At 44.9% G+C, this 17,741-nt stretch overlaps 1 protein-coding gene across 2 annotated transcripts in view; it reads left to right on the forward strand.

The window, feature by feature from the left end:
* The window catches only part of CHD1 (chromodomain helicase DNA binding protein 1), a 330,081-nt gene that overhangs the window by 115,002 nt on the left and 197,338 nt on the right, over positions 1-17,741 (forward strand). For both annotated transcript variants that reach the window (XM_029572713.1, XM_029572721.1), the window contains exon 15: positions 17,458-17,646. In XM_029572713.1, the coding sequence (XP_029428573.1) occupies positions 17,458-17,646 (189 nt within the window). The remainder of the gene's footprint in view (positions 1-17,457; positions 17,647-17,741) is intronic.

The raw sequence follows: 17,741 nt of genomic DNA on the forward strand, positions 1-17,741 counted from the left end.
GACTGTACACACGCTTGTTCAGCGTTAGGAAATCCAAACCAAAGAAGAAAGAAAATTCCAAAATCTTATCTCTACAAGACGAGCTCCACTCTCCTACGGTGATACCTAAGGAATGCGAGCCTACGAGGGTGGGGAGCCCACTGACTGCCCAAGGGCAATGGGACAAGGAAGAGTTCGGATGGAACATCAACCGACTGGAAGCCCGAGCAGTCAGACTAGCCTGCCTGCGATTCAGTCACAGACTCTGGGGAGAATCGGTCAGAGTCATGTTGGACAATGCCACAACAGTGGCCTACATCAACCGCTAGGGAGGAACCAGAAGCCAACAGGCATGGGTGGAAGCAAACCTGCAAGGGATCTCAGCCACCCACATCACAGGAAAAGACAACATCACTGTGGATTATCTCAGCAGAGAAAGTCTAGATCCAGGGGAATGGATGCTGTCGACCACAGCCTTCCAGTTGATAGTAAACCGCTGGGGAACACCAACCATTAAACTTCTGGCAACCTTTTCCAAAGCCCAAGTTCTTCAGCCGCAGACGAGAACCATAATCCCAGGGATCGACACCCTCGTCCAGACCTGGCCACAGGAAGACCTGCTGTACGCCTTTCCTCCATGGCCACTACTGGGCGGGATTATCCACCACAGGGGGCTAGTACTTCTAGTGGCCCGGGACTGGCCAAGAAGGCCGTGGTAAGCAGACATGCGAAGACTTCTGGCGGAGAATCCTCTGTGTCTACCTCCACACAGGGACCTGCTCCAGCAAGGACCGATCCTCCACGAAGACCCAACTCGATTCTCGCTTACAGTCTGGCCATTGAGAGGACTCACCTGAAGAAGAGCGGATACTCGGGGACAGTGATTGACACCTTGCTCCGAGCATGCAAGTTTTCCACATCCTTAACTTACATACGAATATGGAGAATATTCGAAACCTGGTGTGAAGACCCAACAACCTTCTGCGGAGAGTCAAAATTCCCATGATCCTGTAATTTCTACAGGATGGCTTGAAGAAGGGGTTGTCTCTCAACTCCATTAAGGTTCAACTGGCCGTGCTGGCCTGCTTCAGAGCCAAAGTGGATGGCATCAGTCTGTCTTCCCATCCAGACATCTCCCGCTTCCTGAGGGGTCAAGCAAATCCGACCACCACTAATGTGGCCAGTACCTCTATGGAATCTCAATCTAGTACTCGACTTCCTAGCGGGAGCTTCTTTCAGACCTTCACGCGGTCTGTCCCTACGGCTCCTGATCTTGAAGACTGCATTCCTAGTGGCAATATGTTCAGCCCGTCGCATCTCCGAACTTCAAGCACTATCCTGTCGGGAACCGTTCCTCAGATTCACACCGGGATCCATACAGCTACACGCTGTCCCCTCCTTCCTTCCAAAGGTGGTTTCTCATGTCCATCTAAACCAAACCATCTCGCTGCCATCTCCAGACGAGCATAAGAACTCAGAAGACTCACGCCTTCTTCGCCATCTTAACATTGGCAGACTCCTAGTCCGATACCTGGAAAGATCGGAATCCGTAAGAAAGATGAACCACCTATTCATCCTTCACAGCGGGAAGAAACAAGGGGAAGCGGCCTCGCAGGCATCCATAGCCCGCTGGATCAAAGAAGTAATCAAGGCAGTCTATGCAGAGGCAGGCAAGCCTCCACTTTTTCAAGTCAAGGCCCATTCCACCAAAGCCCAGGCAGTGTCCTGGGCAAAAACCAAGATGCTGTCACCTGCCGAGATCTGTAGGGTGGCAACATGGTCCTCCATTCACAGCTTCTCGAGGTTCTACCGCCTGGATGTTCAGGCCTGGGAGGACACAGCATTCGCAAGGGCTACTAAGTGGGCCACAGGCAGCCTCCCACCCGGTTCAGGAGTAGCTTTTGTACATCCCATTTGTCCTGAGTCCATCTGCTACATGCTAGGAAATGGAGAAATTACTTACCTGATAACTCAGTATCCCGCTCACAGCTGCCTCAGAATACGGAAACCTCGGGTGACAATCCCCGAGAGCAAGACAAGCACAGGTAAGCCACATTTTACCCCTAGTTAGGACACCCATAGTTACTGGGTGTCGATGTATCTCGGTTGAGTCACTGGCGGTCTCCAGCTAAAATTCACGTCGTCAAGGTCAAGTTAATCAAGTTAACCAAGTTAATCAAGTTATTCAAACACACATATATCCACAATTGCTTTTTGAGGAGAATACTGAAGAGCAGAGCTTCCTGCAGAGGTATATGTAGTGCTGACGTCAGATTGAAATCTGACTCAGTCTCCAACTGCTATCAGGAGCATACCCATTGGTCCTAAGTCCATCTGTCTACACTAAGAAAACAAAATTATCAGGTAAGCAATTTGTCCAATTTACCAAATGTTTGAATTCTTTAGTGGAGTGTTGGGATTTTCCTTTGTTGATTTTGTATAGTACACTATATAGCCTTTTATGCCTTTAGCATATAAAATTCTCCAAGGACAAGCAGGATAGCAGTCCCCCACAAGTGGCTGAAAACATCCAGTGAACCATGGGACAGATCTTTTCTCCAGAAGCTTTCAAGTTTGTATATTTTATTTTTTCACAATTGATTTCTTGCTAGTCGGGGGTGCCATGAAGGCATGTTACACACACACACACACACACACACACAAGAAAAAGAAATAATATAACTATAAAAGTATGGACAAACAAAGTAAGTTAATCATAAAACTTAAAATAAACTAAAAACAAATCCTACCCATACTTCTTAGATAACACCCTCCATTTCAGTCCTTACTGTAAATTAAAACACAAAGCAAATATTAGTTCCTGTTCATACCCAGATCAATCCAGACAAGTGGGTTTATGCATCCCTACCAACAGACAGAAGCAGAGAACAAAAGCTTTAAAAGCTTTAGGGCACTGCTACATAACCTAGAGTGCCACCTGCAGTCCTTCAGTATTTCTCTGTCTCCAGCAGATGGCAAAAGTGGAAACCTGCAGTCTGTTAGTATAAAAAAAAAAAAAAGAAAAGTTAGTATAGAGTAGGGAAAAGAAGATCCGGAGCTCCCGGAGATTGTTAGGTACCTTTGTGGGCCATCCCTCTGGTTGAGCAGGGCGAGTGGGGGTTGGATATCCCTGTCCAGGCTCGACCCTTGATTCCAGGGGGAGAGAAAGCCCCAGGGGGTCCTCGTTGCCCCCTGAGGGCCTCCCAAGGAAGCCGGCCTGTGGAAGCATCCTGGAGCCCCAAAAGCAGGAAATAACCTTTTCTGATCCTTTCTGTCCTTCCTTGAGGGGCTGGGGAGGCTGGATGCCTTTCCGGGACATCAGTGTGGCTGTTTTTTCCCTTGCTGTGGCTCTGTCGGCTCAGCGTCAGGGGAAGGAAAGGCTTGAGTGGCTTCTGCTTTCCATTCATCAGCAGCCAGCTGCAGCAGCTTTATTTTTTCTCTTTCTTAGTTTATTTTTAGCCATGAGCTGCACCACACTGACACCTACTGAGCATGGGAAATCCTGTCAGGCCTGTGGGGAGAGGCGTTCTCGCCTCAGCGTGGCCCTTCTCTGCCTGAACTATGTCTCTGGAGGTGAGGGAGCCTCGGCACGGACTCCCAGTGGCAGACACTGCACTCGGCTGCAGGCCTTGTGCAGGAGGCCTGAGGGGGTGGGGGGGGCACAGAGATGGCGGCTATTTCAGCTCCATGTGGCAGGAGCCCTCCCTTGAATGTGGAGAGCAGGGATTCCCCTCCCCCACTTTCTCCTGTGGTTCAAGGATCAAATGGGGATGGAGAGGTGCCAGCAAGCACAGGAAAATACTCAGTGACCGCGGAGCAGGTGACCCATGGTGGATATTCTGCGGATTTCGTTTTGCTGATGTACGAGGCCTATCTCACCAGGCAAGAGCTGGTGACTAAGCAGCCAGCCTCTCAGCCAGTCCAAGTTGGCCTTAAGAAACCTTATGCTGAGACGCCTCCATGGAAGGGAGGCATTTTGCACCTGTTGGGTCTCGAGCGTTTGCTTAGTGATGATACTTTCTCTGAGGATTCCAAGGTCACTGATCCGATAGGCAATGATCCGCAGGAACCACAAGTGGACCAGGGCGCTGGTCAGGGCACAGATCTGGGGACTGGGTCGCTGAGGTCCTGGATACAGACAAGGTTCCTTTGATGGAAGGGGATGATCCTAGGGTTGTTAGGTTATTTCGCAAGGATGAATTGCGACCGCTCATCCCTCAGGTTCTGGAGGAACTGGGGATTAAGGTGATACAGGAGGAGTTAAACCCGGGTTTGGAGGGCTCTGCGTGGACCCTCCAACACTGCGTTTAACTCCTCCTGCGTCAACTTAATCCCCAGTTCCTCCAGAACCTGAGGGATGAACGGTCGCAATTCATCCTTGCGAAATAAAATATCGACCCTAGGATCATCCCCTTCCATCAAAGGGACCTTGTCTGTATCCGGGACCTCAGCGACCCAGTCCCTGGATTTGGGTTCCGGGTTCTTGTTCTGGGACAATCCCCTTGCCAAAACAGGTGTAGAAGTTGATTGGCCGGAAGTGGGATTTCCCGGAAGATGGCCAGGGCTATGGCCAGGTTGTACCTCCTGCCTGAGAGCATCTTGGAGATGTGGAAGCTGCCAAATGTGGATGCGGTGGTATCAGCAGTGACAAAAAAGATGACCATTCCTGTGGCAGGGTCAGTAGCTTTGAAGGATGTCCAGGATTGGAAGTTGGAAATCCTGTTGAAGTGGCAGTTTGAGGTCTCAGCTCTGAGCCTGAGGGCTACAGTCTGCGCCAGCCTTATGCAGAGGGCTTGTTTGTGCTGAGTGCAGAAGGCACAGGAGACCACTGGAGGTACCCCTGTGGCTGCTGGCCAGGATGCTCACCTGGAAGCTGGTGTGGCTTATGTGGCGGATGCCCTCTATAATTTGCTTCGCATTTCGGCTAGGAACATGGTTTCCATGGTGGCCACACGAAGACTTCCGTGGCTACGCAATTGGTCCTCGGATGTTTGGTCGAAGGGGCAACTTGCTAATCTCCCTTTTAAGGGACAGTTATTGTTTGGTGAGAACCTGGAGAAGCTGATTAAGCATCTGGCAGACTCTAAGGGGAATAAGTTGCCTGAGGATAAGAAGGACACTAAAAAGATCTTTCCGTTTTGCTCTCGCTTCCATGAAATGAGATTTCGTGCCAGCAGAAGTTCGTCCAGTTCTTAGCAGAATCAGGATTCAGGACAGCAGCAGTCCTTTTGGGGGACCCGTAGACCAACCAGAGAGGGCTCCGGACAGAGGTCCAGAGGTGCCAAGTCCGCTCAATTAAGGCAGACTGGTCCACTCCTCCCTCGTGACTGTGGGAGGAAGGTTGTCCTGTTTGTACAAGGAGCGGATCAGAATTACCTAGATCAGTGGTGCTGGAAATAATAAGAGATGGCTATTCGTTAGAATTTTCTCGACCCCCTTCAAGGAGGCCTTCGTAGTGTCCCGTTGCACTTCGCCCGCCAAGCAAACGGCGGTGCGGGACACTGCTACGCCTGCAGTGATTGAAAGCCATTCTCCCGGTGCTGCTTGAGGAGCACGGTCAGGGAAGGTATTCCGTGTACTTCGTGGTTCCCAAGAAGGAGGGCTCATTTCAGCCCATTCTGGATCTGCAAAGGGTCATTGCAACATTGTGGGTCCTATGTTTTCGAATGGAGACGTTGTGAACAGTGATTACGGCGTTTCGCAAGGGGGAGCTTCTGGCCACTCTCGATCTGATAGAGGTGTATCTCTATATTCCCATCAGAGAGGATCATCAAGAGATTTCTGCGATTCACTGTGCTAGGAGAGCATTTTCAGTTTAGAGCCCTGCCCTTCGGATTGGCTATGCCGCCAAGAACGTTCACGAAGCTGATGGTAGTAGTGGCAGCAGCCCTTAGAAGAGAGGGGATTCTGTTCATCCTTATCTCATCATTGGCTCATTCAGGCGAAGTCGGGAGCAGAGTGCTTTGCCTCCATTCGGCGAGTTACGGAGTGCCTCGAGTCCCTAGGCTGGTGATAAACCAGGCAAAGAATTAGCTGGTCCCGTCTCAGTCTTTGGACTATCTGAGTGCGAGATTCAACATCCTGGTGAGCAAGGTGTTCCTCAACCCGGAAAGGATTCTCAAATTGCAGTTGCAAGTGGTTCATCTGAGGGACCTGCTAGACCCCAAGGTCTGGGATTATTTGCAGATCCTAGGGTCTATGGCTTCTGTGCTAGATCTGGTGCCATGGGCATTTGTGCACATGCATCCCTTACAGAAAGCTCTCCTATTCCATTGGAATCTGATGTCGGAGGAGTTTCAAGTGCCTTTGCCGCTCCAGGAAGAGGCCAGCTCCACTCTCTTATGGTGGCTATCGCGGTCCAATTTGGAGAAGGGAGTGGATCTGGAGATTCTGGACTGGGTGGTAGTGACCACGGATTTCAGTCTCAGCAGTTGGGGAGCAGTGTGTCAAGGGCAGTAGTCCCCGGTGGACTGGTCGATCAACCGTCTGAAAACCAGGGCAGTGTTGAGGGCATTGTTGTTCTTTCTCCCTCGGATTCAGGGCTGGGCAGTACGTGTGTTTTCGGACAATGCAACGACGGTGGCCTATATCAGTCGGCAGGGCGGAACAAAGTGTTTGGTGGCTCAGGAGGCTCACAAGCTCTTTGCCTGGGCGGAGCTTTATCTAGCGGCTCTCGCAGGGTCTCATGTAGTAGGCATGGACAAATGTGCAGGCGGTCTATCTCAGCAGGCAACAACTTTAGACCCAGGAGAATGGGAGTTGTCAGCAGAGGCCTTTGCGCTCCTTCGGTGCAGGTGGGGCAAACCCCAGTTCGATCTCATGGCAGCAAGGAAGAATGCCAAGGCAACCAAGTTTTTCAGCTGCCAGAGGGAATTCGACTTCTCAGGGATAAAGGCCCTGGTTCAGCCACGGCCAGAGAGGCTACAGCTGTATGTCTTTCCTCCATGGCCACTTGTAGGTCAGGTGCTACGTCACATCAAGCAGCATCATGGACAAGTGATCCTGGTAGCATGGAGTGGCCACCATTTCCTGTACAAAATCTGAGAAGAAAAAATCCTCAAAGGCAGGATGGGCTGGGGCGAGATTCTACTTGCCTGTGAAGGAAAGGAACCTGAAGGTAGGCTTATGAACATCTCTTGATCATATAAATCTTCAAACCCACAAGAACAGTCACAGGATTCTTAGACTATGATTCAGAAATTGCTAACATTGATTATATGCTCTAAAGATCAAAATCACAGAGCATATAGAAAAACATTGTTTAATGGAACACAGCATGGATTTACCCAAGGGAAGTCTTGCCTCACAAATCTGCTTCATTTTTTTGAAGGGTTAATAAACATGTGGATAAAGGTGAATTAGTAGATGTAGTGTATTTGGATTTTCGGAATGTGTTTGACAAAGTCCCTCATGAGAGGCTTCTAAGAAAACTAAAAAGGCATGGGATAGGAGGCGATGTCCTTTCGTGGATTACAAACTGGTTAAAACAGAGAGTAGGATTAAATAGTCAATTTTCTCAGTGGAATAGGGTAAACAATGGAGTGCCACAGGTATCTGTTCTTGCAGCGGTGCTTTTTCAATATATTTATAAATGATCTGGAAAGTAATACGACTAGTGAGGTTGTCAAATTTGCAGATAATACAAAATTATTCAGAGCAGTTAAATCACAAGCGGATTGTGATAAATTGCAGGAGGACCTTGCGAGACTGGAAGATTGGGCATCCAAATGGCAGATGAAATTTAATGTGGACAATGGCAAGGTGTTGCATATAGGGAAAAATAACCCATGCTGTAGTTACACAATGTTAGGTTCCATATTAGGAGTTACCACCCAGGAAAAAAATCTAGCCATCATAGTGGATCTTATATTGAAACTGTTGGCTCAGTGTGCTATGGCAGTCAGGAAAGCAAACAGAATGTTAGGAATTATTAGGAGGGGAATGGTAAATAAAATGGAAAATCATAATGCCTCTGTATCATTCCATGGTGAGACTGCACCTTGAGTACTATGTACAGTTCTGGTCGCCGCATCTCAAAAAAGATATAGTTGCACTGGAGAAGGTACAGATAAGGTTGACCAAAATGATAAAGAGGATGGAATGTCTCCCCTATGAGAAAAAGCTAAAGAGGTTAGAGCTGTTAAGCTTGGAGAAGAGTCAGCTGAGGGGGGATATGATAGAAGTCAGTAAAATCATGAGAGATCTAGAACGGGTAAATGTGATTTGGTTATTTACTCTTTTGGATAATAGAAGGACGAGGGGGCATTCCATGAATTTAGCAAGTAGCACATTTAAAGCTAATGGAAGAAAATTCTTTTTCATTCAATGCACAATTAAGCTCTGGAATTTATTGCCTGAGGATGTGGTTAGTGCAGCTAGTGTAGCTGGGTTCAAAAAAGATTTGGATAAGTTCTTGGAGGAGAAGTCCATTAACGCTATTAATCAAGTTGACTTAGGGAATGGCCTCTGCTATTATTGGCCTCAGTAGCATGGGATCTACTTACTTTTTGGGTACTTGCCAGGTACCTGTAGCCTGGATTGGCCACAGAAGTATGGAGATACCAGCCTCTGCACAGTCTGTAGTGCCAACAAAGCCAGTACTTGAGTCCTTTGCAATAGTACTGAGTGGATTAGCACCACAGATATCTCAGCACCAAGTTTTAAAATTAATACTCTATGTGCCAAACAGAAGTTGTTCATCTTCAAAGAGGGAATCCTTCCTAACTGTATTGCGCCAACCAACCCCAAAGCTCAAAACCCATCATATATGCCTGTTTGGTTTATGTTTTTAGAGTCTTTGTTGTCTCAGATTTTTACTCCAGTTATAATTTCAGAGTCTGAATCTGAGGAGTCCTGGATTGGCCACTGTGGGAGCTGTGTACTAGTCTGAGGATTCTAATTCCAAAGAGGCATCATCATCATCACCATGTCTCTTATCAAACCTCTCTCTTACACAGGCAAGGAATAGATCCTCCTTGCAAAATTATTTCCTGCTTTTGTACAGAAAATAGCTGAGACCATTATTTTTAACTTAGAGATAGAGGATGAACCCAAGTCACATCTTTTTGACTTCCTCAGATACCTTGATGGCAAACCCCCCACTCTCACTACATCCTGTTGGAAGAAGGCAAACAGCAATATTGTGTCTAAGAGGCTCTAGGATTCAGCAAAATTTAGTTGTCCTGAAAAAGGGCTTAGAAGTACAAGGCTTATTCTTCAAACCCCCTGGGGTGTTAATCAAAGATCTTATTTGTGTAACCCCTCCTTAATGTTCAAGTCAGTTACAAAGGGGGACATAAAGTAATTTGTAAGTTCTTCAGGGCATGGACCCTGGCTAGCTTTTACTGCTCCTCCCATCCCAAGGTGTAGGTCCTTCGGGCTAGGAGTGGAAAGAAGTCCTCGCCGCGAGGTGACTAGTGAGCTGTGATGGAGCTCCCTCATTCAGCTGTGAACTGTGTATTGTGTGCCAAACAAACCACACTCAGACCATGTAGGTAGTGTCCAAAATAATACTTTACTGATACAGTTTCGTTGAATGGCACAATTAAATATGGTAAATCATGCACTACAGTCTCTGCAGTTTTTCTCTTAATTACAGATCTTTTCTCCCCTATCTGGGCATTAGTCTGTATTAGGCCAAGAATCCATCCACACTTCTAGATTAGATTGTGCAGTGGTTTCCCTGGGCTAGGCCCGCTTGAATGGTCGGGAAACCCATCCCGATGGCACAGAAATCTATCTTGACACATAGTTAATATCTCTCTCCCTCAGGACTCTTTGTGGACCCAGATGGGTATCCTCCCTTGAATGTAGATCTTTTACTCACAGTTAGTAGATTAATCTTCTGCTGGGATCCCTTGCAGACTGCTGCAGATTCCTTACGGATTGCAGTTCTTGCCAGTACCCTTGATGGGCAGGAAGAAGGGCAGAAAAACACTTCCTCCCAGATGTTGGAAAACAAATTTTCTTCCCCAAATTAGATAACTACAGGAATCCACTGTAATGGGTCACCACCTTTGTTGGGCATATCTTCCCTAACATTGAGCATCTTCAGCCCAGGTTTCCCCATTCCCTGGGCTTCGGAAAGGCCCAGGCCTTCAACAGGGTTCCTCTAATTTAAAGGTTCAAAATCCCAAAAATCAGTCCCAGAGCAACCACTCTGCACCTTGTGGGGAGAGTACCGCAGCGGAGCCCTTTTGGCTTATCCTGCAAGGGTAACTGAGACTCCAGGTAGGTTCAAAATCCAACTCAGGAAAAATACTATCTCTCTCTCTCTCTCTCTCTCTCTCTCTTCCAAATAATACTGCCCCAGAGTCTATTGCAGAGCTCTGATATAAAATCTCAGGACCAGGGGTATTCCATTACATCTCCACCAGTGGGAGGGCTGTCTATGAATAGATACTCCCCTAATTATTTGTAATTGAATTAGACTGTTGCAAGACTTGTTGGTTGTCCAAAAAGTGGTCTGGGTTACAATGGTTAGAAAAAATCTTTTATGTCATGCTTATCTTCCGCATAGCATCCTTCTAGGTCGTTATGGTTAAGCTTATGCATTCCATTCTGAGTTTCTCCCTGTTGAGAAACAGAAGATATTCATTCACTTATTGAGCCAAAGAGAGGAGTGTGGAATTGACTTGGCCCATTTTAACCCATAATGGCATTAAGAACCTCTGACATGGCTATTGAAATTTGCAGACTATTATGGCTGTGGGCATCAGAATTTGGAGAAGACTTGTAGGATAGGCTCACAGCTGTGTCATGCAATGAAAAGAATCTCCACAGAGATAAAGTCAAAGAGACAATGTATCTAATTAATGGCCACTGTTCAATACTTCAGATGCTCTTTGCCTCTAGTTTTGCTCCACCCTCCAACTCCAGGAGGTACCCAAGTGGTCCAACAGGAAGGTAAGTTATGTTTTTGTGGAAAGGCATCATCCTTCATACCCTCAACCTCCATCTGCAACCGAATTTGAGGCATTGTCCATGCAACCACAAAAGCTTGAAACCCCATACAGCAACCCATTTAGAATTAGGGACAAGTTTTTGACTGGTTCCAGAGCTCATAGACAGAATTCTAATCTGTTCTGGAAGAGTTACCTGTTTGGGAAAGACTTAAGATTTTGCAAAAACTGTTGGTCCCTAGTAGCTTCAAATAGTTGTGTTCTCTGGATTATAAAAGAAGTCTATGAATTATGTTGGAAAATCCCATCAAATCCCCCTCTCAGAGCAACCTTTCATATCAAGAACTGCTAGAAAAGGAACCCTTCTCCATCGTGTAGAAGAAAGCAGTTGAATCTGTCCCACTACAAGAGAGATGGTAGAGATTCTACTACGGGTTTTTCTGTACCTAAGAAAACTGTAGGGTGCTATCCCATCTTAGACCTAAAGGACTTCAATAAATTTCTCTTGAAGGAAAATTTCACGATGGTTTCCTTGGACACCATTATTCTACTTATAAGCAAATGCTGGCTATGCTTTCTGGATCTCAGTGATATGTATATCCACATAAAGATATATCCCAGTTACAAGAAGTATTTTAGATTTATAGTAGGGAAATATCTCCTGTACTGCATATTGCCTTTTGGCCTGACAGCATCATGTGTTTTCCTGAAATGCACAGCTTTCATTCATAGACAAGAGATGTATGTGTTTCTCTACTTGGATGATTAGTTAAGAGCACATCTCAAGCAGGAGAGAATGAGTCCTTGTACACCACTGTAGAAGTGTTAGTTGCTATGATTCATTATAAGTTATCCTGAATCCAACTTAAATCAGTCACTTCAAATTGCAGTTAGGAACTCTGTTAGACATGAGTTGGGTAAAAGCCCCTCCCCCATTAACAATCACTGAATTACTTCTCATGGTTGAACTTTTTATTTTTAAAATGGGAATATAACACGCAGAGTTTCACTCAACATAAATTATCTCTTCCGCCGATTTGCCACCTTGCTGATTCTTTTTTTGTTGGAAATCAATCTTTAGTTAGGGGATTCCTCCTTGTGTGATTGATTAATCATGCTTGTTCTTGGAAAAAACAAAATTGCTTACTTGTAACAGGTGTTCTATATGGACAACAGGGTAATCAGTCATACCTCCTCCTCATCTCCATAGAGTTGACTTGCTATTATATAGGAATCAGAGGCCCTGGCTTGACGGTTGTTGGGTAGGACATCCCACACATACCAGGAAAATCCTTCTGTGCTTTTCCAGAGCTTACTGAGAAATATTCCATATTGTTACCATCAGATAACATCATCTACTTGTGTGGTTAGTTATTTGGTTGTCCACAGAGAGCACCCATTAGAGGTAAGAAACTTTGTTTTACCTTATTTTTTGATTACCTAATTTTATTCTGCCTTCCCCTTTCATCAGCAGTTACTGCTCCTTGTTATAGTCTATGCTGTTCCCACTGAAGTTCCTTTCTTTGAATTACAGATCAAACCTCAGATAAAGCAGAAAAGAACCTCCACGTTTGACAGAGTTGAAATAATCCCAGACTCCAAGTTGCCCAAGCACTTAAAACTCGGGACTTGGCATCCAGGGTGGGGAGAGGCTCTGACTTCTAGAGACAAAGCCCTCTTGCTGAGCCAAAGGGAAAAACCTAGAAGGGAGAGAAGTGGGATAGGCAAAAGTGCTTGGAAGGAAAGAAAACTGTTGTGAGGCAAGTGGGATTGCAAGGAGAGTGTCTGGATGCAGGGGAAGGAGGGAGGAGAGTGGAGAGAAAAGAAAAGCAAAAATTTAAAGGGAAAAACAAAGGGAAAAAGCAAAAGCGACAGGCAAAATGGACAAAAAAATTAGGAGGGGGGAGAAGAATGTGGGTGCAGAGGCTTCATTTATTCCCCACCCTCCTCAGGTCCAGTGAGGAAGACAGATTTTCCAGATCTGTGGTTATGGTTATTTAAGGAAGGATGCAGGAATGACAGTGAAGAAGAGCTAAAGGATGGAGAATATTCCTCCAGGGAAGATGATGAGTATTCAGTGTTTCATTTGTTTAGGAAGGAGGTACTATTTTTCTTGCTTGATCAATCCTTGCAGATCTTGAACATTTCGGAAAGGAAGTAAGAGGGGGAAGCTAAGTCGGAGGAAGACTCAATTATGGCAGACCTGAGGAAACCTGCTAATGCCTTTCTGTTCTATAAGGCAATCGGAGAACTGAGTGGGACACTCTGATGCCAGTTTTAAGGTTGAAATCTTGCTGGGAAAATGTTATCCCCTGCTTATGGAACACAAGGAAAAGTTAAGGGCTTGAAGAGTAGATGCACAGGTTTGTGTAGTCACCAAAAAGATTACAATTCCTGTAGAAGGGGACACATAGGACAGGAAAATTTAACCTTTCTCAAACAGGCTTTTATTTCCAGATTTCAGACCTTTCAGGGCATCAAGAGGCAGCAGAAGCAGGAACTCTCACTGGTGGTATTTGAGTTTACCAGTGAAGACTTAGGGATCCATGCTTCAGATTCACAAATAGGAGAATACCTGTCCGAATTTTACTGGAGATGGATCCAGATTACTACAGACCAGTGAGTCCTAGAGGTCATAAGGGATGGTGCGCCTTGGAATTTTCCTGACCTCTTTTAGATACATTTATGGTTTCTCCTTGTCTTTCCCCTCAAAAGAAGGCAGTAGTGTGAGTAGCACAAGATTGTGTTCATCATATAGGGATGATATTACTGGTTCTGGTGTCTTAACGGAGACAAGAATGATATTCCATTTACATCATAGTCCCCGAGAAAGAAGGTACTTTTTGGCCCATTCTGGACTTGAAACAGGTCAATAAAGTACTGAAGGTTTCTTATTCAGAATGGAGACCCTGAGGTCTGTCTTGGGAGCAGTATGACAAGGGGCATGTTTGATTCCTCTGGATCTGACAGAGACATCTCCATATTCTGATAAGGGAGGAGCATCAATAGTATCTGTGGATCATGATCCTAGGAAATCATTTCGAGTTTTGGGCACTCCTTTTGTCCTTGCAGCTACGCCAAGAAACTTCTCCAAGGTAATGATGGTGGTGGCAGTAGTTTTGAGTCAAGAAGGGAGTGTAGTCCACCAATCTTTAGACTGGCTGATCCAAGCTAAATGGACGGAGAGCAGGACAGTCATGGCCAAAGTGCTACAACTGTTGTAAGAGTTAGGCTGAGTGGTCAATTTTGCCAAGACCATGTTGAGCCTGGAATAACTGGGGGCCTTTTTTGACATAGAAAAGGAGCATGTGCCCATGTCAAAGGAGAGGATCCTTAAACTTCAGGGTCAGGTGCGAGTCTTGCTGGCAGTTCAAAGGCCTCAAAATGTGGGATTACCTTCTGGTTTTCGGCTCCATGGTAGCGGCCTTAGACTTAGTGCATTGGGCAAGAGCACATATGAGATCCTTGCAGAGAGTCTTTATGTTGAGATGGTCTCCTCAATCTCAGATATGTTCACTAAGACTTAGGCTTCCAGAAAAAGCCAGAACCAGTTGGGATGATGGCTAGTGGTCAGAAATTGGAGGTGGGGTTAGAGCTGAAATCATTTACTTGGATAATGGTTATGACTGATGCCAGGCTCTTTGGTTGCAAAACACTCTGATGTAACTAGGTGGCTCAGGGGGACTTGGAGTCTGGCAGAGTACAAAGTGTACATCAGTCAGCTGGATAAAATAGTGAATAAGAAAGATACTTCAAAGGTTTGCCTCCCTTCTTCAGGGCTAGGCGGTTCTAATTGTTTAACACAGTACTGCAGCATGGCATATGTGAATCAACAAGAAAGAATAAGGAGTCCTCATGTGGCAGTTAAGGAAGATCTGTTGCTAAACTGAGCAGAGAAGCATGTAACGGTGATCTCCTCTTCTCACATAGCAGGTGTAGAGAATGTGCAGGCAGCGGGCATTTTCCCAGATTGTGAATAGATGGGAGAGTTAGAGATGGACTTGATGGTCACCAGCAGCAACGCTAAGGCAAGAAAATTTTTCATTGCAGAAAAGGAAAAGGGCTTAGCTGGTCTGGATGTCTTACTTCAGGAGTAGCTGAATCTGGGACTTTTGTATGTGTTTCCGCCATGGCCCTTGGACAGAACTTTGCAGATGATAGCCTGTTATGGAAATCTGGTGATTTTTAGTAACCCTAGAATGACCCAGAAGACCCTGGTATGTGGATCTGATTAGGCTTCCTGATGGAGTGCCCCTGTTGTGGAATCAATCCAGAGGTCTGTTGATCCAGGATCTGATAGTGCACAAGAACTGTCTCAATTTTCTCTTATGGCATAGCCCTTGAAAGAGCAGATTTGACTAAGAAGGGATACAGATATAGTAGTTTCTACCTCGTACGGTTTAGAAAGGTTTCCACAATGCAGGCTTATGTGAGAGATTGGAAAGCTTTCTAGGCGTGGTAGGTAGATAAGTTTGATAGCAGCAGAAGCATTGCTAGTTTTCTATTTTGGCCTTATTGCAAGAGGGTTTGGAGAAGAGCTGAGTCCTGAACTCCCTGAAAGTGAAGTGGCAGCTATTGCCTTTTATAGTCACCTGGGCAGGCAGTTATCTACTCACACAAACATGGTGCATTTCCTAAGAGGCCGCTCAGGAGAGAAGTAGTACTTGCTTCCTGGCATCTAAACTTGGTTCTGAAATGCCTAGAGGCTGATCAAGAAGGCATAGATGAAAGATCTTGGTAGTAGTCTGTTTGGCCAAATGAACTTTTGAATCACAGGCCTACAGGGAAACCATTTTGAGTTTCTCAGAGGAGGCCATGTCTGGCCAAATGGTTCCATCTATTTTTCCTATTTGAAGATAACCAATGAATTTAGAAGGTCACATTACCTATTAGTGCTGTTCAGTAGTTTCAGAAAAGATGAAGTGGCTTTGATAGCATACTGGATTATAGGGAGGCCATAGGCTCTGCCTATATAGCTAAGGGTCTGCTGGTGACTGAGGGCATATTCAACCAGAGCACAAGTGTTGTGGGCAGAGCTCCATTTTGTCTTTCCAGTAGAGATTTGCAGAGCATTATCATCTCAATGTCTGAGCCAGAGAAGATTTGATCTTTGGTTCAGACAGCTTGAGAATGGGTCTGGCAGGGTTCTACCTGGATTAGAGATAGCTTGGTTACATCTCATGTGTTTTGACTGGTCTAGATGGATGAAAAGAAAAGAGACATTTTTCTTACCTGATGATTTCCTTTCCTTGAGCCCAGCCAGACCAGTCTATGACCGTCCCAGACTGCCAGAGTACTATTCTCAGGTGTACAGAGTGAGTTGGTCTAGCAATTCAGAGGCTTATATTATTAGATGGCCATGTTCCATATGTTGATCTCCTTTTGACAGAGATGGTCATGTTGATGGTTTTCCCATGGAAGCCCCTATTTAGGAGGGTATAGTTTGTGGGTTGAATTTTTCTTACTACATTGAATATAGGCAAGCTTAGATAAGAACACGTTTCTATAAGGGGGATGTCAGCAAAACCGTTCTCTGTCTCCATCTGCAAGTAGGGGAGCGTAAAGCCATGCATCTTAACAGGTCTGGCTGAACTCAATGAAAGGAAATTATAAGGCAAGATACATTTCTTCTTTCCTTTTGACCAAGTTTTCTACTAGGATTCTTCTACTTCCTATCATCTCATGCATTCTTTATTTGAAATCATGCCCTCTCAGAGTTCATTTATAATGCTCAATTTTAAATATATGTATTTTCGTGCAGCAGGGTGGATATTTAGAAAACATAGGCATCAGCTAAAACCTTTTAGGAATCAGGGTAAAAATGCATTTTTCCTTGTTACCTTTTGCTTTAAGATTTTGGATTTTTTTCTTTCACTTTTCATTGTATTTTGTTTATTTTTTGCTTTTTTCTTGAAAACGTAATATTTTTTTTTGCTTGTTTTTTTTCTCCTTCCTCCTGCCTCCTTCTAATCTTGTACCCCCATCCCCACTCTGACATCTTTTTCTCTCTTCTCCAGCACCACTTTATAGTACCTCTTTCTTTCATCCCCTTCCTCCAGCCTATTTTTCACCAATACCTCCCTCCCTCTGACCTTTGTTTTATGAGCAGGGTGCAACCACTGGCAGTGGTTATTCTCTTCGTGCCTAGGCCTGCTGCTTTGCAGCAGCTATTCTCAACGGGGATGCCACAGCATGTGAGCTTCTGCTGGCAGCTAGAAATGTTCCACCTCTGTTCTTCATGATTTCTTTGCTATAAGCCTGTATTTTATTTTTGTATCTTACTACTGAAAAGTTGTATACACTCAGTAATCTTTTTTTTTAGTTATAAACATCAGTTTACTTATAAAATGAACACACTTCTGCAAGGTCAAAAACAAGAAAAAATTGAAAAGTGGATGTATTCTTATCACCTTGTTATTATGTTCAGTATTTGATGTGATTTTGTAAGATTTGTATGAATGAACAGTTTTATACGTAAGCAAACTGAGTATAAAATTAAACATTTTATAAAACACAAATGAATGGTAATTTTGTAACAATTCATGTAACTATTTTAAATATTATAATTGTTTTAAAGATTTTCTTCCTGGGAAGATTTTGAAGAAGAACATGGCAAGGGGAGAGAATATGGTTATGCAAGCCTTCACAAAGAACTTGAACCATTTCTGTTGAGAAGAGTTAAGAAAGATGTAGAAAAGTCTCTTCCTGCAAAAGTAGAACAAATTTTGAGAATCGAGATGAGCGCATTGCAGAAACAATATTACAAGTAAGTATTGAAATGTAGCAAGACAGGAAAACATTTAATTGCCATCTGCATCTTGTTTGCTGCTAAGCATGTATGCCTTATGCTTTTCTTAAAAT

The sequence above is a fragment of the Rhinatrema bivittatum genome, chromosome 1, assembly GCF_901001135.1.
Source record: "Rhinatrema bivittatum chromosome 1, aRhiBiv1.1, whole genome shotgun sequence".
Taxonomy (NCBI): domain Eukaryota; kingdom Metazoa; phylum Chordata; class Amphibia; order Gymnophiona; family Rhinatrematidae; genus Rhinatrema; species Rhinatrema bivittatum.